General features: G+C 53.4%; 5 protein-coding genes across 5 annotated transcripts; 1 reads left to right on the top strand and 4 right to left on the bottom strand.

Moving 5' to 3' along the window:
• Positions 1 to 244: 244 nt before the first annotated feature.
• On the bottom strand, positions 245 to 2,413 carry Triagg1_528 (uncharacterized protein; the record flags this gene model as incomplete). Its single annotated transcript, XM_062900285.1, has 1 exon — positions 245 to 2,413. One exon carries the CDS (start codon positions 2,411 to 2,413, stop codon positions 245 to 247), a length of 2,169 nt encoding a protein of 722 aa, XP_062760878.1.
• A 1,437-nt stretch (positions 2,414 to 3,850) lies between these two features.
• On the bottom strand, positions 3,851 to 6,280 carry Triagg1_527 (uncharacterized protein; the record flags this gene model as incomplete). Its single annotated transcript, XM_062900274.1, has 3 exons — positions 3,851 to 5,748; positions 5,814 to 6,078; positions 6,170 to 6,280. 3 exons carry the CDS (start codon positions 6,278 to 6,280, stop codon positions 3,851 to 3,853), a joined length of 2,274 nt encoding a protein of 757 aa, XP_062760877.1.
• Positions 6,281 to 8,343: 2,063 nt separating this feature from the next.
• Triagg1_526 (transcriptional regulator family: Fungal Specific TF) lies at positions 8,344 to 12,073 on the bottom strand (the record flags this gene model as incomplete). The annotated part of the gene is made up of 10 exons (XM_062900263.1): positions 8,344 to 8,812; positions 8,873 to 8,982; positions 9,038 to 9,593; positions 9,661 to 10,112; positions 10,173 to 10,305; positions 10,371 to 10,559; positions 10,628 to 11,115; positions 11,321 to 11,551; positions 11,695 to 11,749; positions 11,865 to 12,073. The coding sequence occupies 10 exons, from the start codon at positions 12,071 to 12,073 to the stop codon at positions 8,344 to 8,346; spliced, it is 2,892 nt and encodes a 963-aa protein (XP_062760876.1).
• A 1,327-nt stretch (positions 12,074 to 13,400) lies between these two features.
• Positions 13,401 to 18,888, bottom strand: Triagg1_525 (uncharacterized protein; the record flags this gene model as incomplete). The annotated part of the gene is made up of 3 exons (XM_062900252.1): positions 13,401 to 13,958; positions 14,015 to 18,415; positions 18,472 to 18,888. 3 exons carry the CDS (start codon positions 18,886 to 18,888, stop codon positions 13,401 to 13,403), a joined length of 5,376 nt encoding a protein of 1,791 aa, XP_062760875.1.
• A 522-nt stretch (positions 18,889 to 19,410) lies between these two features.
• Triagg1_524 (uncharacterized protein) lies at positions 19,411 to 22,405 on the top strand (the record flags this gene model as incomplete). Its single annotated transcript, XM_062900241.1, has 3 exons — positions 19,411 to 19,611; positions 19,681 to 21,852; positions 21,908 to 22,405. The coding sequence occupies 3 exons, from the start codon at positions 19,411 to 19,413 to the stop codon at positions 22,403 to 22,405; spliced, it is 2,871 nt and encodes a 956-aa protein (XP_062760874.1).
• Between the last annotated feature and the right edge of the window lie 357 nt (positions 22,406 to 22,762).

The raw sequence follows: 22,762 nt of genomic DNA, 5'->3' as shown, positions 1-22,762 counted from the left end.
CCCGGTCTCATAGGTAGTTCCAAGTATCCCCTTTTAAAATCTATATACAATATACTCTGTAGTATCTCTACTTTCCAACCCATCCATATAAAGTGGCAACAACCGAGTCCGACCAATCCAAGCCAATCTATATATATATATTCCATACCATACTCATCCAACAATGCTCGCATGCTATTCTATTCTATAAAAAGGGGGTATCTGTATCTCATCACACAAGCCTCTCTCTCTCTCCAAACCATCATCACTTCCCACTCGGCCCCTTGACCATGACCCCGTTCGCGCTCCCCCAGACACTATCCGTCACCTTGGCCGGCACCTTTCTCCCCTTGAGCCGCTGGTCAACAAGCCACGTTCCCACCACAAACTCGGCTCTGCTCAACATCCCCGCCCTTCCTCGATCGACCAGGTCCCAAATCTCAGCTAGTTCGTCCAACGGCAATCTCGACCGCTTCCACACCTCCCTCACCACAACGTTGGCCACGCACTGCGACACGTCCCGATCGAGATCGCTGCTTATGCTCGTCGCCGGACTCATCATCCGCGTGTCGGTAAGCAGTATCCCGCGGTTCGACGCCCACAGCGCTTCATACCGCTTCCTCTCCCGGGGTCGAATCTCCTCCCGCCATTTCTTCCGTGATCCTTCATGATGCGCATGCTTGCCCTTTCGTAACAGCGCTCTATGTCCCTTCTTGTGTTGATCGTCCTCTTCGTCTAGTAATTGCGGCTGTCGGAGTGTATGTAAAAGTCGAGGTGACTTCTGCCGTTTCGGCAAGGGAGGAGGAGCCAATGAAGCGGGCCCCGTGTTATGCGGCGTCAGCCGTGTAGAAGCCAATGAACCCGCCACAATCGCATCGGTGAGATTATCCAGCTGCGTCCGACCTGGTGAACCATTGGCGATTCGTCGCTGAGAAGCCAGTTCCCCAACGGTCACTGTAGAGTGTCTTCTGCCCAAAATCATGGAAGATGGACGAGGCTCTCCCCGCTGGCCTGAAGGAGACACCGATTGTCCCGCTGACCGAGATACCGCGGAGGCAATCGAACTCCGCGCCTGGCCAGACGACGACGTATCTAAATGATGGCTATTCGATCGGCCTCGACGCCGAGGTTGGTCTTTATCTTTATCCAGCACATCCTTCCCACTGCCCCTCGGTTTCGGCGGCGTAGGCGGTCGTTTCGCCGCAGTACCCCGACTCTTCTTGGGAGGATCAGGCGACGGCGACGCAAGCGCAATGTGTATGCTCGGGCTGAGAGTAAGGTGAGCCGACGTGACGGGACTCAACGGCGCCCTCGATACCCTCGTCGGCTGCGGAGAAACAACCTCAGCGACGTTCCTGCTCATGAGCGGCTGAAGAGGCGGCGGCGTCGACGGATGAAGCGCGCGCGGCCGAGCATGCGAGCTCTTGTGTTCCGAGGACGCGGCTGGCGTGGATGGTTGCGAAGCTGCGTTGGAGACGGGGGTTGGCGTCATGGGCCTTGGAGGTGAAGAGACAGGCTTGCCGTCCCTTGATCTCGCCGGCTGCTGCTGCTGCTGTATATGTTGAGGTTGTCGAGGTTGAGGTTGTCGAGGTTGAGGTTGTTGATGCTGCTGCTGCTGTTTCTGCGCAGTAGTTGAAGCTACCGAGCCGCCCGACGCCTCCGCCGGCGCCTTTGGCCTCGCCCTTGCGTCCCCAGCCGGACCCTCAGCCACCGGATCACGCCGCGGCTTGGTCTTCCTCGCAACCGGCGGCGTCGGCGGTGCATCCCCCTTGGCCGCCGCCTTGCTCTTCTTCTTGACCTTGTCCGCCTTGTCCGCCCTGTCCTCCACGCTGCTCCCAACAGACTCCGGCGGCGAAGGCCTCCCCCTAGCCCTTTCAAACATCGAAATCAGCGACCCGGCCGACGCCAACGGGCCCGAGTCCACGGCATCACCACCACCACCTCCTCCTCCCCCAACAATCATATTGACGCTCGCGCCCGTGTTGTTGTTGTTGTTGTTCGCACTCGCACCGCCCGCCGTCGGACTGGCGCTCCGGCTCGCCGCCAGCGTCGCCGCGATCAAGCTCTGGTTCTTCGCATCCATCCTGCCGCCCGTAGAGCCAAACGCCGCCGACGACGCGCCACCCCCGCCCATCGTCCCATCCATCTGCTGCTGCTGCTGGGACTGTATCTGTTGCCGCTGCTGAGACTGGTGCTGTGACTGTAACTGCGGGCGCTGCTGCTGCTGTGTCCTCCCATCCGCTGCAGCTCCCTCAGCCCTCCCCCTCACAGCCTCCGTCGCAGCCGTAAACGCGCCATTGTCCCTATTCCGCCCTGCGCCTGCACCTCCTCCTCCTCCTCCTCCTCCTGATCCCTCGGCCCGCTGCCCAACCTCGAGCTTGTCCTTGCGAAAGGCCAGCGTGGCGCCCCTGAGGGCGGCGTTGTCGGTCTTCATCACCGATATGGCGCGCGGGGTGACGACATCTAAGTCGGCCGGAAGAACAGAACAAGGAATGATTCTCTTTCTTTTTTTGTGCTTTTATTTCGTTTTCGTTTTTTTTTTTCACTTCGTAGGGATTTCGTATCGAGGCTGCATTCCTAATGGATTGGTTAAAGGAATAAGATAGAATATCGGCGGTTCGAATGGAGAGTCGTAGCTTAGGTTGTGTCGAAAAAGCAAAGGCAAAGATTGACAGAAGAAGTAAAAGAAAAAAAGGACACTCCCAGCAATCAGAAGAAGAAGAAAATAGGAGAATAAAAAAAACAAAGCAGCAAACCTCGAAAACGAATACGTGGAAGGAAAGCCAAACCCTCGGGTCAGCCTACCGTAAAACCCCCAAGGCGGAAACCCGCTGCCATAAATGGTACCCGGACAGGGGTCTTCCGAAACGGGGGTCTTCTTTCGTTTCAAATGGACGTCTTTTTTTTTTTTTTTCTTCAACGCGGAACTTCGGGCCTCATCTGCCGGCAGCCCCGACTTTAATGCTGCCAGTGTGCTTTCGTTTTTTTTCCGCTTGGGCGGAAATGTGACCCTGTAGATGAGCTAGAGATTTGACCCACGCGATCAGTGCACGCATCCACTATAAAGGCCCCTTGCAGAGGAGCGCATGCGCTGGAACGACCTTCTGTAATCGGGCACTGGGCACAAGCATCACCTGAGAGCTGTCTCATGCCGCTTATCGGATAAGACATTGATCGATGCAGACATTCAACATTCATCCATTGACCACATGGATATCACCAAGACATGCATCTTCGAGACCACAAGCCTCAAGAGTTAGAAATAATCGAAACATTTCCATGCTGCTAAAATACAGAAAACCAAACAAAAAGAGTACAGCGGCCTCCCTTGGTCAACCAAGCTTATCCCGATACCAAGTACAAACGAAACCAAAAAAAAAAAAAAAAGCAAACAAGATGCAAACGCCGGTTCCCTCCCCCTTTTCGCCTCTTCAGTTCCCATGTCCCTCCCCTTAAAGCCCTTCCCATTAACCCCCAGCCCGTGATATCGAAGCAACAAAGGAGACAGGAAGAGGAACTACGGCACAAAAAGGCCAATGCACAACATATATGACACAGAATAGAAGCCAAAACAAAAAGATTCCACAATGAAATGAAGCAAACAGGCGCTGTGCCGAGTGTCTGCCTGCAGAACAGACACAAGGCTCCCCAAACGCCCCTTCGTAGATGACCTGCATCCTCATGAGCTCTTCAATTCGTCTCGCTGCCAAAAAAAAGAGAGAGGGCGCGGCAGCGAGTACCATGGACACATGTCTCATTTACACCATTCATCACCATTAGCCGTGAAAGCACACAAACGTGGCCAGGGTTCGCCAACAGCAAAGTCGCCAGACAAACACAAGCAAAGGAAAAAAAACGATCAAGCCCACGTTTAGAAAGCACTCTCGTCTGTCCACTCGCTTCCAGACACTATCCGGTTGCCGTCCTGGTCAATCATCACGGGCGCCGCATCATGCGCTGCAGGAACCCCACGTGTGCGCTTTGCCGTACTGCTTGTTGGGCGATGGCCTTGTTCGGGTTCTGCTCGCTTGCCCCGAAGAGCGCGGAGCTTGGCAAAGTATGCGTCTGACGTGTCCAGCTCCGGCTCACTATTGTCATCATACGTCTCCCAGTTCTCGGAACCGGTAACCACCGTTGATGTTGTGGATGTGCTGGAAAGATGTCTGGCTGATGGCCGAGGATACCCTGGCACTGCCCGTATGGATGAGTAGTGATCCTCGTAGTCCTCATCCATGAAGCTGTTCTGTCGATGGTGAGACGTGTTCGAACCGGGTCGACCCTTTTTGGCCGACTGCGTCCGGTCATCGTAGACGTCTTCGGGATCAACCGCGCGGATAATGCTATGATTCAGACCCACAGACTTGTATGGGTTCAACGGCGTTTCCAGCGAGGCCACAGATCTCAACTCGCGCATCTTGGGCGGAGGAATTCTGACCGAGCCTCCAATGGGCCGCTTGGTCCGCTCTGGTGAATTGTTGCCGTCTTTCATCTTGGACAGGGGCACTCTTGCCACTGGCCCTCTGGTAGGGCTGCTGTTGCTCCTGTGTATGTCCATGGCGGACTTTGAAAACATCGGCTGGGACTTGTTGCCCAAGTTATAGATGCCACCGGCCGTGGGGGTTTTCGTCATCGAATGAGGAGGTGCCTGGACCTTGCTGGTGGTAGCTGGCCTCATTGTCGACGCTGATGCCGACTTGAGAAGGCTTCTGGCAGATGCTGGAGGAGGGCCAGCGGGCGTTCTGGATCGTTGGGTGGGCTTCTTTGCATCTTCGAGTTCTACCTCGTCGACATAAGGCTCGCCGTAGACCAAAAACGGCCGGTCGTACTCTTCCTCCCACTGCTCGAGCGCCTTTTTCACTTCGGCCGTCACCTTGGGGAGCTCCTTGGCAACGCGCTTGCGCATCTTTTCCTCACGAAGCAGCTTTCCAGGATCTCGCTTCTCGCCCTTCTGTCCGCGCAGCATAAGGCGAGACGCATCTTGGCTTGAGGCGACGAGGTCGTCACGGTCCTTGATCAAAGCCTTGTGCTTTTCAATCAGGCTCAGAATTGGGGCCCGCTGTTCCTTGAGCGCCTCGAGCCGAGCAACTTCGCGCTCATGGGCCTCCAGCAGCGCATCGCTGTGGACGTCTGAAAAGGCAGGCGTAAAGTCGAGCATGTCATCTTCCGAAAAGTACAGGGCATCCCAGAGCTCTTGAAGCTTGACGCGCGCGTCCTCGATGAAGATGTGCAGGTTCTGACGCTTGACTTCATTCAGCCGCTCAAGCTCGTCCTCGTATTCGTTGATCTGTCGAATGCCACAGCCCCTGTTCCGGCTGAGGAAATCCTTGGTCTCCTCTTCGGGAATGCCAAGCTTTTCCCAGAGCGTTTCGACGGTACTCCTGAGCTGTTGCAGCTTCTTCTCGCGGTTCCTCTTCTCCTCTGACAGCTTGTCGTGCTTGCCTTGCAGAATCTGAATGTCTTCCTGGTGGAGGCCGAGCTGTTCAGGAGCTTCACGGTAGTACTTGATGATGGCTGTGTCCTGCTGGGCCTGAGGAGTGCCAAGCTCGACCCACAGCTGGATGATTTCGTCGCCCAATGTTTCCACCGTCGCGAGCCGGCGAGTATACTCTTCATACACTCGCGTAAACTCTGCGTCGAGGCGGTCCATGTAGGACGGTGACAGGTCAAAGCTGAGAGGAATGGCTTGGTTGGGCTCCGTAGACGGTAGGGGAACCTTGACGAAGGAAGGCTCTAGGTGTGACGAGTAAGACTCGAGGGCCTCCACAAGCTCTGCGGTGAAACGTCAGCGATGCGCCCCTCCATCTCGAAAACGTGGTAGACGGGCATCAACTCACTCTGTACATGGTCAACCCGCTCCTGGCGCAGCCGCTGTACCTGGCCATGCTTCTCCTTGAGCGTCTCCAAGCATTCCATCAGAGGGTAGGTAATCTTGATGCTCTCGCCATTCGAATTCTTTCTTCGAGGCCTGGAGTCATCTAAGGAGGCCTCCATCTGTCGGATCTCAATGACAATCTTCTTGGCCTCGTCAATCATCTTCTTCTTCTCCGACGTCACCAAGCGCAAATGGTTGTTGAGCGCTTCTGACAGAGCCTGAAACAGCTGCGTCGCAATTCACATCAGCATCATGGCGCAAACCAGGCGACCTCCTCTCTTCTGTCGCAAAGGGATAGCAGCGGGGAATCCATCGTACCTCGGCTTCTCGAGCCTCGCGCTCATGATCCGGCACACCAATATCGTCAAACAAGCTGTGCAGCTGGCCAATGCTGTTGTTGACCTGCTTGGAGAGGTAGCTGGTGTCCATGGCGAACCGAATCAGCCACCCCAAGGCGACTCAAAGCGCTGCTAAGAATGTTCTGTTACAGTACAAACGGCTGGAGAGTCCCAAGCCTCGTTGATTGTTGGCGGTTGGTTGGATTAAAAACCGCCAGGCAATCTCTGTCGCAAAAGTCCGAGGCTGATAAAAGGAACAGCGCGCGGGGTTCTCCGGTTGATGACGCAGGGGCAGTGCAGCGCAAGTGGGCAGCTGAAAGCCGGGGGGTCAAAATCGATGATGTGTTTATTACCGATACAGAAACAAGAGGCCTCGCTGATAGCGGCAATCGATGTTCTGTATCGAAAGCAAAAAAAAAAGGAGTAAACAGATACTCGACTTCTTCAATGCATGTAAAAAATAAAATAAATAACGAGAGTTGCCGCCTACTCAAAAGCTCGCCTTGGGCCGAAGCTGCTCAGGTTGAAGAAGAGGAAGAAGAAAGGGAATTGAATTTGTCGAAAAGATGCAGCGCTGTGAGACACCTTTTGCATGAAAAAAATAGTTGTCGGCAAGGCATAATGGCATCATGGGTTGTTGGGGGGCAACTCCACTGTTTAGCCGCTGCGCGTTGCCATGGCGACGGCCAATTGCCTTTTCCAGGCGCCCTGCAGGCGGGCGGCGCCGTTTGAGTGGCCGTTTCAGACACCCCGCCCTACTGTATATCGTATCGTATCGCATCGTCTCATGGCTTTTTGTGTCCGATCGATTGCGACCTACTATTTACAGCGCAGATGGAAATCGAGGAGAGTTGTCTAATAAGAGTGTTGGTGATCAACTACCTAGTACTTCCTCATTCTTGGCAGCATATACAGGTAGATAGATAGTCAATGCATGTTGTAGAGTCTGCACCCTCAAAGGCCAACAGAACACACAACCCACTAACAACATCCATCTGTTCCTCCATCTCTCCAATCCCGTCATCATCAAGGCAGGCAGGTCCGTGTTTACTCGCAAAACACGGGGAAGATTTCGTTAGCTCGCGTGCTACCGCATTAGACTCATGCAAAGCATCCCGATGCCCTCCTCGTCTTTGTTTACATGCATACGGAGGTTTTTACTGGGCACAGGGCCCCATGCAGCGCCGATTTTTTCTGATGCCGTAGCGGGGGGGGATGCCCGCTTGGGCTGGCCTTTGTCTCAAAGCCCATTTGTTTTGGATCCTTGCCTCACAGCCCATTTGTTTGGGATCCCGCTCAAACATCTTTTTTTAGTCCTGGTGTCTGTCCCACAAAGATCCCGTTGCCCATCAGCTGTGGATCTTTGTGTCACCGTGTTACCAGGCTGCGTGCTCCTCTGTCTTGCAGGTAAACATGGTTGACCCGGTCAGTTAATCAATTCACTTCTTAGTGCTCACTCTTACCAAGCATTGCATTGCATTATGTTGACAAGTCGCACGAAAAACAAAAATACAAAATGCGTCATTGTACATGTATGCATCCATTCAACAACATAAACAATAATAAACCGAATGAAGCGGGAATAAAAAAAACACAAAAAGAGGAATTTCACTCCGATACTGGGAATCGAACCCAGGGCTGCTCGGATCATGAATGAGAGCGAGCGATGTTAGCCACTACACCATATCGGATATGCTTTCTTGAGAGGTTCGGGCGTTATTGACATCTGTAAGCTATTTCCCCTCAGGCTAAGTGCGGAAAGCATCGAGCCAACTCAAGTTTTTCCTCAAGTGTAAGCATCCACAACGACAACCCGAGGCTGCTGTGCTCTGACGCTGCCTGACATCTGATTTATAGACGTGAGGTCACACTGCTCAAGTTCATCATCGGTAGGACGGCGAATACGGTATCTCGACGGACATAGTCACAATGATAATAGAGCAACTCTTGACAAAAGCCGATCGCCCGAGCGACGGGCCGGCGTCATTGGCGATGAAGCGATCCGACCAATCCAAACTCCACCAGGACCTGTATGCCTGCCCTATGTAAAGCAACTACTGGTCTAGTCGTGTGTAACGAACCAGAGCGAATGCCCAGAGGTATCTAATCCGTAATTAATTCCATGCCCAAAATAATAGACCCAATGCAATCCCGTTATATCGCATCACTAGACCCAGACCACGACCGCAAACCCATCTCTTCCGCTCCGTCGTCCGGAATGGGGTCGCCCATGTCCATGATACCATACATGTCCCATGATAAAAAGTTTTGCAAGTCGTCAAGATCGAGTGCCTCAAACATTGGCTGAATCGGCCCACCCCACTTGGCTTGAATTGGCGGTGGTTGCGGCAGGGCTGTCGGTACCGGCTGTTCGTGTTGAAGTCCGGATCGTGATGAAGTTAGGCCGTCCTGGCTGAGGCCAACGAGCTGCTGCGCTGCATTGTTCCGATCCCAAGTGCCGGAGCTCGGACTTTCGGCAGACCAGCTTAGTCCCCGAACGCCACTGGCACGATCAGCGGCTCGCCTCGTTGCAATACCCGTCCGTGCAAGTGAATGAAGCGAAATGGACGGAAGCATGTACTCCGGAGTGCCTTGTACGGGACTGACCGACACGGGCGTAGATCTGTAAGATACCGTGTTAGCCAAGCGTACAAGATGACCCGACGGTCCGATATATACTTACTTTTCGCCCTCCTGAGTTTCGGAGCGAGCTTCCGACAAGATCCTGCTCACGAGGTCATCTCTATTAGAGGTTTGCCGAATCTTGGTCAGCCACCTATCAATGGTATTTGACTATAGAGGTAGTTAGTATGAGACCATTAAACGAGATAGACTTCCGGAGTCTTACAAGTGACTGCGCAATCGGAAAGAGGGCAGACATCATCCGGAGAACCCGGCGGTTGCTCTCAACAGCATTGATGGCATCGCCCAGTTTTGATTGGGCATCGGGCCTGTTCGGGTCGAGCAAACGCGCAACGTAGTACAGCATCACCCTGCTGCTATCATACACAAAGTAGGGAAGCAGGCTGTCGGACAAGAGATTCGCTCCGTGATCGGCAGCCTCAGCCAGGATGTCGGCTATCTGCTGCGCATGATGATAGCAGTTGGCCTGTGCGGATTGAAGGAATTCGTGGTGCTCCGGCGGAACGACGAGAGGTTTGGGAAGCTTGAATAAATCTGGCATGGACAGCTTATACAGCTCCAAGTAGTTGTGGTGGTATGTACAGTGTATCAAGACCAATGCACCCAGCTGATTTGAATCCAATCGCGCATAAATGGTTTCCATCGAGTACTCGACGAATTCTGGGAGTTCTCGCTGCCACAGACGAAGATCGGCGTCGAGAGCAGCAAACGGCGATTCGGGGAGCCAAGGTGGAGGATTGGAGTCTAGCTGGTTTACATATCTGTGATGGCCATTAGAATGAGAACACTGCCAAGGGATAATTGTTGGTAAGATCAAAAAGTTCATACCTAACAATTCGTTTCCAGAGCGCCACCACTCGGATATAGTATGCCATGATGCCCATGTTTGCCGATGGCTTTCTCGGCACCACAGAAGGCGGCAGGAACTGGAGGACATGCCCCACGCCGAGGGTTTCTGTCACCGAGGCTATTCGTAGCCCAAAATTCCTCTCGTTGGTAGGTAGCTGGATCTTGATATCGTTTTCGCGGAGAAGGGTAAGTTGATCGATGCCACTGCCAGCCCACGCATCGAGGACGTAGCACGCCCACATGAGCCTCCGACGACTCTCCCTGGTGACGACCGACGGCGCGGATTCGCTGGAGTCGGTACAGAGCACGTCGGGGGACGCTTCGACATTGATTTTGAGAGCGTGGGCCATGCGGACGGCAAGGCCGCTGAGCATCAAGGCGTGGGAGTATTCTCCAAGTCGGAAGTGAAAGTCATGAAGTAGTATAGCGACCTTGGGAATGGTGAGCAATGATCACTATGGTTGAGAACTTATAAGGCTGGGTTAGCTTACCATGAGTCTTTGGACGGATATCTTTCCAAAGTTGGTCAGAATGAGAAACTCTGCCCTCTTGGCCCACTCGTTGCCGGCAAGGCGGATGAAGCTAGACGCAGAGGCGTGCTCATTTTGGTTCAAGACGTAGAATCTATTCACAGCATGTCAGCATGCCGTTGCAGGCTCGCACTCTCCACAAGATAGATGGCCACTGACTTTGCTCCGTGCGCGCATATAATATGCAGCAGCGCCGACTCGTCATCGCTAGTGAAGCCCTTGTCGAGCTGGCGCATAAAGGATGGCTTGTGGACAAAGGCGAAGCATCGGATGGGATGGACATTGGCAAAGTATTGCTCCACCACTCGCCGTAGGTTACGACCGGTGGGAAGACTCGGCGAGTTAAGCCTGGAGAATCGTGTGTGAGCAGGAGACTGTTATATCAAATCATGTCACGCCAACAAACCAGTACATACCATGACAATATGTCGGAACCAGAGGGCTCGATGGACGCAACGCTCCGGGCGCTGCCGAGGGCCTTTGACCCCGTGATATCACCCAGCTTCAGCGGCTCAGCAGAGCCAATGCTCGTCATTGGTGTGTCGTCCTGCGCATCGGCCTCGTCGCTGGCCTCGAGCATGGCAATGGCGAGCTCCCGCGACTTGCTGCGGCTACCTTCGGTCGACGCCGTCCTGGATCCACGGTCGAGGTTTCGCGCCCATCGCGGCGCCGAACCACCGTCGTAGACGCACTCGGTCTTCTTGGCGGCGCATCGCGAGCACTTCGGGCGGTCGCCGTTGCACTTGGTTTTGGATAGACGACAGCTCTTACATGAGCGATAGGTGCGGATCTTCCTCAGGGACATCGGCGTTGCTCGGCCGGCGGCGAGGCCATTGTCGCCGACGCAGTCGAGCTGGAGGCGCTCGCAGTTGCGACATCCGTTTGGCCTGCCATCGCATTTGACCTGTGAAGAAGAAGAAAGAAGAGGTGAGAAGCTGTCTGTCGGTATGATATGAGGAGATGATGGAGAGAGCTGGATGGAAGAGAGAGAAGCGGGAGTTGAAGTGGGCCAAGCTTGGGTAAAGGCAGCGAGAGAATAGCAGTAACAGTAGTGGCAGTAGCAGCAGTAGCAGCAGTAGCAGGTTTAGCAGGCAGTTTTAGAGACTCACCTTGCGCGCTCTGCACACCCGACAGCCCATCGTGAACAATAATCGCACAACCCGGGCCGCAAAAAAATCGCAGAAAAATCCAGCAGTCCAGTCCAGCCCAACAACCGGCGATGCCAGAATCCCAGCGCTCGAGATGGTGAAAAAGAAGGCAGAGTCCAGCATTCGCCAGGCGACCGTCCGGCCGTCCAGAGTTTGGGGGCCCTTGAGCCCTGCCCGAGGGACCGATGGGCGCTAGTGCGGGTGACGTGCTCGGGCGCCTCCAAGACGTTTTTTGCCCATGACCCATTGCGCGATCGCCCACTGGCCCTATCAGACCGGCCAGTGAATTATGACGCCTTTTCCCGCCGTGATTCTCGCATTTCGATGGTACATACAGTGCTGCCCGGTGCTGGTGTGTGTTTGCGGCGGATTGCAGTGGAAGGCAATGTACTGGTAACGCAAAAGGGGGGGAGTTGGCGTGATACCAAGCCTGACTGACAACTTCGGGGGAGGATTCCTTCAGCGACTGCCCCGAAGCAGCTCGAGGTACAAGTAGCCGGTGTACCCTCGGGCGGCTCCTCGGTGAGCTCCCGCTGTCCATTTGCTGCCGCCTCGGACACTTTTGACGGCGGAGGTACCGTCTGCGCGGCCTTTCGGATGTACCTTCGCAGCCAGATCTTGACCCTTCAAAAACGCGTCACCGTGAATTCGAATGGCGACAATGCCGACGTCCGGTTGACTGGCGGCATTCGCGGCGAAATCCTCATCTTGCATTTATTACTTGCTGCTTTTCTACCGGGATTCTGGCTGATTTGCTTTCTCCAGTCCCTTTCCATTGATGCGAGACTCGTAGTTCTGGTATAGCAACGGGTGACATATACCATATACCTACCTAGTACACACACTCAACCAAAGACAAGTCGGATCTCCGGGACGCTTACATAGAACACACACGCCCAGACAAACCAGTGCAGATCTGACGATTCAACTCTAGCTTTCCCCCTCTCATCGTTGCTGCATCATAATCACACCCATCCAGCAGATGGCAAGCCACATCGCTGCCATCTCCATTCATGATGTAATCCTCATGCATCCTCGCCAAGCATCGCACACCATCTCCCCCCTCCAGCGAATGACCTCCCATGTACGAACCCTAATCGGTAACCACGAGCTCTTAGCAGCGTGACGCTTGTACCACCGCGTCGGATACATAAACTAACTGCCGAGCTTTAGTCTCGGATCCTTTGCGAATGTCTCACGGAGATCTTGAGACAGTGTCTCGGAGCGTTAAGTGCATCGTCTGCCGCATGTTTCCTCAATACTGATAAGACAAGAAGAGACGACTCTATGGAGCACTGACTTGAATCCAATACTTGACAATATACCACATCATCTATACCTCTTCTTTATGGCAGCTCATGTGCTTCCGACTGGCAAGCCCATCTTGGTGGGAGTTTACTGACCCCATAGCATCTTGGGGCAGGATAAGCAGCCACCCCAAGTGCAAGACTGAATCACAGCCTCCTTTCACGGACACCTTCACGTAGGCTACGGAGATACATCAAAGGTGTCATATACCTTCTTCCGCCTCTCTGTTATCATCCATCGAATTATCAATGAGGTGCAATCCAATTGGCGCGATTACGATCCGTGTAAAGAAGCTACACCGACAGCCCGCAAGCTCCCCCGGAGCCTCGGCGAACTCGCCGCAACCTTTCGGTGCTATCGGCCGATAACCCGCCATCGAATGCTCTCCCATCTTCACATCCAGCAACCAGCGAACCAAGAAATTCGATACTTCCTTCTCACAAAATGAACAAATCGAATGATTCTTCAATAAAATCGAATTGCGCAACGTAAAGAGAGAAGCCGCTAAGACTTACCATTGGTTAATCATGTTGGACTTGCACTCGAGCCGACCAAGTCCCACGCAGTCACCGACGCTCCATCGAATCCGCACCGACATCCGAAAATCGTCTGATCAACCCAAACACGAATAGTATATGCATCAAAATTTTAAACAAAATATTTACCAACGCCCAGCCTACCAAGGGGCCGCCCATTTTTAAAATATCCTCACATGATTCCTCCCCCGTCTAATCTACTCCTCCATCTCCTCATCCTCTGCCGCCGCAGCCGCAGCCTCGGCCTCCTTTCTAGACTTGAACCCAGATGCCCACTCCTGTGCCTTGGCCATGACCTTGTCCTTGCCCTTGGCATCCAGCTTCTCCTCCCAAGCGGCCCATCTGCGGAACCACTTCTCCGCCTGCTGTGGCTTCAGACCCTTGACCCTCGTTCTCCTCTCAAACACGTCCCTCACGGCGGTGTAGTCGGCGCTGGAGCTGGCAATGCCGATTTCGAGGTCGAGCAGCTGGTTCCAGAGATCGCCCTTCTTGGGCCAGGCGGCGAGCAGGCCCTCAAACATGGTGCGGCCGCGCTCGGGCTCGCCGTTGGGCGAGCGGAACTCGAGGGCGGCGAATCGGCTGACAATGTTCTGTCCGTTGTGGCTGTCCAGCTGCTGGGTGGCTCTCGGCAGCAGAGCGCGGGCACGAGCCGGCTCGTTCTTGGTGACGTGCAAAAAGTGTGCGTAGTTGGTCCAGACGCTGGGTGCCTTGGCACCAAACTTCTTCAGCATGGCCTCAAACAGTTCATCCGCTGCCTGTGATAGAGTTTAGTAGATATCCTTTAGTAGTTAAGGGGGGCAGCAGTTCTTACCTTGAGCTTCTCCGACTGGATGTAGATACTGGCCAGTCGCTCATACACTTCCTGCTCGTCATTGTACTGACAAGCTCGCTTGAACACGTCTTCGACCGTTTGTTTGCTGCCATAGGCCACCTCCAAGTTGAGATATGCAACCCAGACGTTGAGCTTCTCGGTTTCCTCCCGGATGTTGATGCTCTTGATGGCTCTCTCGGCAATCTCACGTGCCTTGGGCAGCTCGCTGACCTGCATCTGGAAAGCCATGTATGCGATCCACAGCTCTGAGGAGTCTGGTTGACCCAACAGCAGCCGCTCGTAGTCGCTGGATGTCTGAGGGCCATGGGCATCAAGCTCGGCCGTTCGGTCGACCTGAGCCTCGCCCTTCTTCTTCCGCTTCTTCTTCTTGTCCGCCTGCTCGGCCTGAGAATCATTTTCTGATTCTGAACCAGATTCATCAAATGGATTTGTCGACCATGTTGACTTTTTACCGCCACCTAGACCGCTAGCCTTCTTGGTAGCGGTAGCGCCCTCCATCTCCTCATCGCTATCCTCAGCTGCCTCCTCCTCGTCTTCATCTTCTTCGTCCTCATCCTCATCGTCAGAGTCGCCCTGGTTGTCCGTGCCGAGAATCTTCAACAAGGTGTCTTCATCCAGATCCATGCCTTCCTCGTCATCCTCGCCCTCGCCATCGAGCGCTGCACCGGCCTCAGAATCAGAATCCATATCAGTGTCCTCATCTTCGAAGAAGGATGGCTTCAGGCCAAAGCTGATTTTCCTCTTGGTGACATCAATATCCAAAACCCTTGCTTTCACCTTGTCGCCCTCCTTGTAGAGTTTGGTGGCATCCTTCACGGCGTTGTCAGCCATTTGGCTTCGGTGGCATAGACCGCTCACGTTCGCCGAGTTGTCAATAAGGATGAAGGCACCAAACTCTTCAACCTTGCGGACAACACCTGTGACGATCTGGCCCTCCTTGATGTCATTATAGCCTACAGGGGGAGTGTAATCCTCGTCGACAACGGAAGACTTCAGACTGAGCTCGAGCTGGCCTGTGGCGGCGTCGAGAGAAATGATACGGCCCTTCACTAGCTGATCAATCTGGAAGCTGTCCTTCCACTCTTTCAAGAATCGGTCAGAAAGGTTGGAAATCTTGACAAAAGCAGTAACTTGGCCTCCCAGCAAGACAAAGAGACCCTTGTCGGCAACATTCTTGACGAATCCTCGGACAATGTCACCCGTGGCAAGCTGTGAAATTCTGCTAATTTCCTTGTCTGCGACAGGCAATGTAGAGCTCATGATTCGCGAGGGTCGCATGGAAAGGCGGATTCTCTTGTTGCTGGGGTCGACGTCAACAATCGAAACACGAACAATATCGCCCTTCTTGTACTTGAGTGTGTCGACGCTGCCATAGTCATCTACCATATCGGGGAGATGGACCGGGCCGGAGACGGTTTCACTCAGCTTCACGAGGACTTGTCGTTCGTTGACCTTGGTGATCTTGCCGGGCAGGATCATGTTCTGCTTCAGCGAAGCCCAAGTTATGGCTTCAGAAGCATTGGGTGATCGAGCAGACAGATCGAGACGGTTGTTTTTAGCATCAACCGACGTCACTCTTGCTTTGAGAGCTGATCCGATAGGGAAGTTGGCTTCCAGGTCGTTTAGGAGAGACAAGTCATCCGAGGCCTCCATGATGGAAATGCGGCCGCGAACATTGGGAGAGAGATTGACCCAAAGATACTGAGATGTAACATTGTTGACAAAGGCAATGTGAGTGTCGCCAACTGTCAGGTCGTCAAAAGAGATCGGCTTGGGGGCTTCGCTGCTCAGATCGCTGGGCTTGGTGGTGAGTTCCATAACCGAATGAGCAGATCTGTGAGAAAAGGGCAAGAAGCGATGGTCTTTGGCGTCATGAACTCCGAGGATCTTGACACGGAGAATCTGCTTCTTGTTGAACTTGTCAAGAGGATCCTTGGGATCGACAATGTCCTCCCATTTGTCGAAAATCTGAGAAACGTCAATGCGGCCCTGAATCTCGCTGTCCACCAACTGGACATTCAGCTGAGTGTCTTTGATGGATGTGACTCTGGCCTGGGCTGTGCTACCAAACGTAAGGCCGTCTTCTGGGGCCGGAGCCTTGTTAGAAGTTTTGGGCTTGCTGGCTGCAGCCTCGGGCGCGGGTGAGTCGGCGGGTGCAACCAGAATGCGCTTCAGATCCGGAATGGTCGAGATGATTCTCACTTCGATAGACTCGAACTTGCGTAGGCCAAAGTCAGGCTGTGATTGAGCCTCGGCCGACAGTTTTCCTCTCGGCAGCAATGCGTTGAGACTTCCGGCGAATTGAACAAACACAGCTGTAACCGTAATGTTTCGTACAAAGCCCTGGACGACCGCGCCCACTTTCGCATCGTGAAAGCTCTTGAGAAGGTTGTTATCCTGTGAAGCCTTGACCAAGCTGGGTTTCTGGGTGAGAGTAATGGCTCGTCGGTTCTCATTCTTCTCGAGAACCATGAGGTTAGACAGAGTCTGTCCAGCTGAGATTCGCTTCCAGGCATACTGGTTCTTTGAAGATGATTTGTCAGTAAGGTGACCGACTGGTAGAATGGCCTTTAGTTGACTGTCGACAAGCTCCACAAAAATTTGATCCTCGGTCTTTTGAGTCACCTTGGCTGATACAATATCGCCTAGCTTCAAGTTCTTGAGAGCGGTTTGCTTCTCCAGTCCGAATGCGCCGGGGTCTTTGCAAGATACAATGAGCCTTCGGGCTTCCGGATCAACCTCAAGAGCATGCACACTGACAACCTGTCCAGCTCTGAAGTGCTCCATAGGATCACGAATGTATGCTTCACTCATTTCCGACACCGGAAGGAATCCCTTTAGCCTTCCGTAGAACTGAATATGAGCACCATTCTGCTGCACCTTGACAATCGTTCCGAGTGTCTGCATCCCGATGCTAACATCGTCATAAGAATTGATGGTGGGTGCCTCCGAATTGACCAATGTCTTCTTGAGCGTGAGACGCATTTGCCTCTTGGCAAAGTTGACAGAGAGTACACGAGCCTTGACCTTCATGCCTTCACGGAACTTCTTCTCGGGGTGCTGAAGACGGATATCGGACAGGTGTGTCTCGGAAACAAATCCACTGATGCCATCCGCAATCTTGATAATGAGTCCTGTAACACCTTGCTCCTTGATGACCAGCTTCTCAATCTCGCCGTTGATCACAGAGCCGATGGGGATGTCTTCGAGGCGGATGTATTGCTGCTCAAGAAGGGTTTTCGCAAATGAGATGCTAAAGAGACCATCCATCTCGTTATAACCAACAACTCGGCCGCGGTGGACGGTTCCCATCTTGAAGGGCCCGCTTGATTCGTAGAGGGCGTCGACTTTTCCATCCTTGACTCGCGAAATGTGGACGAATCCACCCAGGCCAGCAATGCCAGTATCGACGAAGAGACCAATATCGGGCTCGACGTGGCGGACTGTGCACTTTTCAACAAAAGACGAGATAGGCATCACTTCCAATGGTCGCTTCTCGTCGCCATCCTGATGTTTCTGTGTCAGAGACATGATGTGAGGTAGCAGGGAAATGCCCAGCTTCGGGTCCTTGGCCGTTGGGAAGTTGCAAATAATTCTCGCTTTAACCTTGGATCCAATCTTATACTTGGCTTTGAGGTCAACGTCGTTTGGCCCAATGCCCGAGTGGATCAGATCGGCAGTAGCATCGACAGTTCCCATAATCTTTCCAGCTAAACCTCTACCTTCGTTGTCCGAAACAAGGACGCTGACGATGGTACCGGGGAGATATGTGTTGATCGTGGTAGCATCGGCAGGGAAAGCTTTGGTGTTTCCCAACTTGTCTTGCTTCAAGGAAAGCTGGGCGATCTTGTTGGAGTTCTTGCCTGTGACTTGGCAGAGGAAGACTGCACCAGGCTGGAGCCTCTCCTGATCGATGAGAGAATCAATTTCGCTGTTGGGGAGGAAACCGTTCAGGTTTAGAATTCCGAGATCCATGACGCAGCCGCGTTCCTCGACACTGACAACGGAGGCCATGACTGTGCTGTTGACTACAACATCGTCCTTTTCCAGGCCGGTGTTGGCTTCGCTGGGTCGCAGAGACAGCTCAATCTTTCTCTTTCCCTTTCCTCCAGCGGCACCATCCATGGTCGAGACCACATATGCCCTCACATACTGTCCAACCTTGAACATGGTTTTCAGGTTGACGTCGTTTTCGTCGGACGATTCCTCCTCATCGCTCTCGCCCTCCTTTTCAGCGTCACCTTGGAGTCTGTTTGTCAATTGGGCTGAAATGGCGACGATGGAGGCATGGCCGATGAGGTTGTTCGGTAATGACACTTCAAGACTGAGGTTGCTGATTCGCGTCACCTGTCCGAGCACCAGTGATCCCTTGACCAGTCTCTGTAGCCTCCATTAGCACAAGTTGTCATCACCAATTGTTCATGCAGTAGCCGTACCTTGAAGTTCAGACTCTCAATCTTGATTGTGTCCTCCTCTGCTTTCTTCTCTGTCTTCTTGTCGCCCTTTACAGTCGACCTTTTCGCCTTCTTCTTCTGTGACTTGGCTCCCGTCTCGAATTCCTCTTCTCGAATGGCGTCGGCCTTGGCTTCCATCTGAATCTTCTTCTGCTCGAGAGGTGTGAGGACGCTGCCGCCTCCACGAGGAAACACAGGTTCGTCATCCTTCAAGACAGAGGTAATTGGAGCCTTTGCGCGCTCTTCTGCCGCATCGTCCGACTTGCGATGCGTCTTGGCCGCGGGCTTCGCATCTTTGGCCGGTGCCTCTTTCTTCGACGGCCGAGCTTCTTTGAAGTTTTTGGCCGATTTGGACGGAGGATTGCCGCCAGGGGCATCCTTCCTCTTGAGGGTGCTCATGGTGATGGTACAGCCGCAAGATGCAAAGGCAGAAACACAGCCTTTAACATGGACGACTTTGGCTTCAAAACAAAATCTGGAGCTTCAACTTTGATTCTCGATTTTTTTTTCCCTGGCGGGACACCGATAAGAGTAGCGCGGCGATAAGGCAGGCGGTGTGGGCCAGGGAATTGTTCCGGATCCACTCCCGCCATTCAAGCCACAACTCAGCCGGCTGGGAGGTTTAGCGCAGGTTCCCGGCTGACAGGTGCTGGGGAGCCACTGTTGGAGCTGCTGTTAAGCCGCTACAGCCAATTCCATTCACTGCAGGTGGCGCGTGTCGTGGCGCCTCCAGGCATCGTCATCAACTGTTGGGAGTACCTGCGGAATCCGCCGAATAAAGTAGCCTCCGAGGTACCAACAGCTCAAACTAAACCCTCCAACAATCCGTCTGCCTACTTCAACCTTTCATCATCGCCGCCTAGAACTGCGCGTCATCTCCATCTCTTCTATGGCCTGCCCTTCACGCTCGCAGCGTTCATGATGCCTCCTCGAAAGAGGCAACGCCCCAATCCCACTCTACTGAGCTCGCTGAGCTTGCCAACCACAGCTCTGTCGCCTGAGACGTCACTGTCACGAGCGTCATCTGCCTCGGCGCAGCAAGCTAGCGACCAGAAAAAGCCTCCACAATCCGAATCCAACGGCGAACGCAAGTCTTCTGATGCGTCACAGAGGGTGAAGGAGGTAAAATCCCCCCTTTTCATATATGGGATGTGCGAACCCCTGGACGAACCGGTTCTTACTGGGCGATAGATTCGGAAGACCAACAGCTGGTACGCTTCGTGGTCGAAGCCCCAGAAGGCGACGGCCTCGACATCGGTTGCTCGGGAAAATATCCTCGGAGGCACCGTCAAGTCAAGGAATGCGCCCGACTTTTCTCGATTTGAAGCAAAACGAAGCGAAGACGACGCGAGCATAACCGACGACGCCGACCCAGTTCTTCCACCCCCTACAATATCGACCAATACCTCCAATACCTCCAATACTTCCAATACAGACACAAAACCAGATGCGAATAAAAGTGTGGGCTCTCTACGTCTAGGAGACAAAAAACCTTCAGATACAGGACGTGCACCAGAGATGCCCTCAGCTCCCGAGACGAAGCCGTCTGCCGAGCAGCAGCAGAAAGCTTCGGACCCTACGACGGCGCAAGAGCAGCAACCACTTCCAGAGGCTGCCGCCGACAAAGATGGTTCAGCAACTGATGCTCCACCGAAGCAGGCCCCTTCGGCTGGGTGGTTCGGCGGCTGGTGGGCTAAGCCCGTCCCAGTTGAGCCCCCTGCAAAATCTACTCCAGCCCCCGAGGAAACAAAGGAAGAAGCTGTGAAGCCTACCGAAACCGAAACCATCGAGCCTGCCGAGGCAGCCCCGCCCTTGGAAGAAGCGCCTCCTTCTGAGCCTGCGCCAACTGAGGACGCCGCAGAAGCTCCACAAGCATCCTCTTGGTTTAGCTATTGGTATTCAACTCCTCAACCCAAAGCAAAAGCAGCTCCAAAGCCACAGCCAGAACCAACCAAAGAACAGCCAGCCCCAAAAGCCCAAATGTCCTCAAAACAAGGAGCAGATACAAAGCCCACGGGACCACCAGGCGAGACAACTGTCCCTAATGATGAACGCAAGAAGGGTTCGGCTGTTACAGTATCACGGGCTTCGAGCAAGAAATCCAAGATAGATGTCAATGAAGATCCAAAGGGCAAAGCTGGAGATGTGCCAGCCAAAGACGCCCCAGAACCTGAGCCAGAGGCCGTTCAGAGTCCTCCTCCTAAAGCAGGCTCTACGTGGGCCTTCTGGTCAAGAGACTCGCCGAAGAGCAAAGGGAAGACTGCCTCATCAGAATCGGGACAAATTGCTGTCATGGGAGAGGGATCAGAGGTCCAACCATTACCTATAGCAGAAAGAAGAATCTCTGAATCGGCGACTAGAGATTCCAAAGAAGACGCTACACCGCCAGAGCCGCCAGCAGGCGTCTTGTCTTGGCGCAGAAGTAAGCGAATTAGACCTATATCAATGGATCTCGAGTCTGTGCGGCCACCGTCAGCAGACAGTACAAAGTCAGCCCCCGTCGACCGGCTTTCTACTACTCCTCATTCACAACCTGGCAGTGAACAAGAGCTGCCTCCCTCGAAGCCACTGGCTAGGACAGATTCCAAGAAGAAGAAACCCATGTCCGTAACGAAGAAGCCAGCTGCTGAAAGCGAGTCGACTGTAAAGGAACCACCAAACGTTCTCCTTCCTTCGTTTTCTAGCACCTATCAGATGAAAGAAAACCCCTCGATCCTTCGACAGATTACAAACCTGGTGCTTCGGACTTCGCAACCGCCTCCAAACCACGTTTTTCGAGTCAAGGACCCCCCGAAGATCCGCAAAGCCGTCGCCATTGGAGTTCACGGCTTTTTCCCAGCTTCATATTTGCGTCCCATGATTGGCCAACCGACGGGCACATCTTTGCGATTTGTAGGGCTTTGTGCTGATGCCATTCGCAAATGGGCTGAAAACCATGGCTGTTCTGATTGTGAGATCGAAAAGGTTGCCCTCGAAGGGGAAGGCAGAATCAACGATAGAGTGGCGAACCTGTGGACGCTTCTTCTCAACTGGATTGAGCATATCCGCCAGGCCGATTTAGTGGTTATCGCTTGTCACTCTCAGGGAGTGCCGGTCAGCATCATGCTGCTAGAGAAGTTGATTGACCTTGGTGTCCTAACAGACACTAGAATCGGTGTCTGTGCCATGGCCGGCGTGGCACTGGGCCCCTTTCCCGACTATAAGTCGAGCATACTCATGGGCTCAGCAGCTGAGTTGTGGGAGTTTGGAGATCCTCAGAGCAATAACTCGCAACGATTTGAGGCTTGTCTCAAGCGTGTTGTTGATTTTGGAGCTCGTATTACGTTCGTGGGCAGTATTGACGACCAGCTTGTTCCCATGGAGGTAGGATGAGATCATTCTTGCCAGCCATCGCACAGAAATAGCTAACGCTTTATAGTCTGCCGTATACTCGCCTGCAAATCATCCTTACATCTACCGCGCCGTTTTCATCGACGGCCGAGTACATGCTCCGGATTTCATATCACATCTTATCGGATTCGCACTCAAACTGCGAAATTTAGGAATATCGGACCATGGCCTCATCCGTGAACTGTCTGTGGCCCTTGCTGGATCGCTATACTCGGGCGAAGGCCACTCACGCCTCTATTTCGACTCGGCTGTATATGATCTCGCTATCGTGCACGCCCTGGAAACGACTAGCACGGCACAACCAACTCCCTGTGTGATCCCAAAGCGGGAGACAACACCTTTAGCGTCATCGAATCCATACGTCCTACCATGGATCATGCGGGGTCTTTTGGAAGAGGATTTCGTCAAGACACAGCTCAGCGCTGAGACTGAAGAGCTGCTGCGGCAATTTGACGACTGGAAGCCAACTAACAAAGCCCTCAAGGACGTAAAGTACCGTCTCGAGGTCGTTCGTTCCAAACTATGAGCGCACACGATACCCTCATGATTATTTTGCCATTTAATAACGCATTTACGGCGCTTCTTTTCAACGCTCCCAAGAGCTATTTTGTAGCATGACTTTAATACTATACTAGCGGCCTGTACGCGCAAGCGGCAAAAGCAGTGCATCATGGATTTGAAGATTAGCGAAGCATTTCATTTAGTTTGGGATTCTAGGTTCTAGAGAGTGAATTTATTTGGCTTTTGGGTGTCCCCATGTGGTGAAAGCAGAATAAGAAGTGCCAGTTGACCCTGGGGTTATGCATGATGAGGATAAGGGGTGTGTCCTTGCTAAGGACAGCAATACTGTTGGTATACAGTAGTTACTTTGGCCTCAAACAAA

This window comes from Trichoderma aggressivum (genome assembly GCF_033847375.1).
Source record: "Trichoderma aggressivum f. europaeum strain CBS 100526 chromosome Unknown scaffold_001, whole genome shotgun sequence".
Lineage (NCBI taxonomy): Eukaryota > Fungi > Ascomycota > Sordariomycetes > Hypocreales > Hypocreaceae > Trichoderma > Trichoderma aggressivum.
Note: the sequence above shows the minus strand (reverse complement) of the source record. Positions and strands in the feature narration are given on the sequence as shown.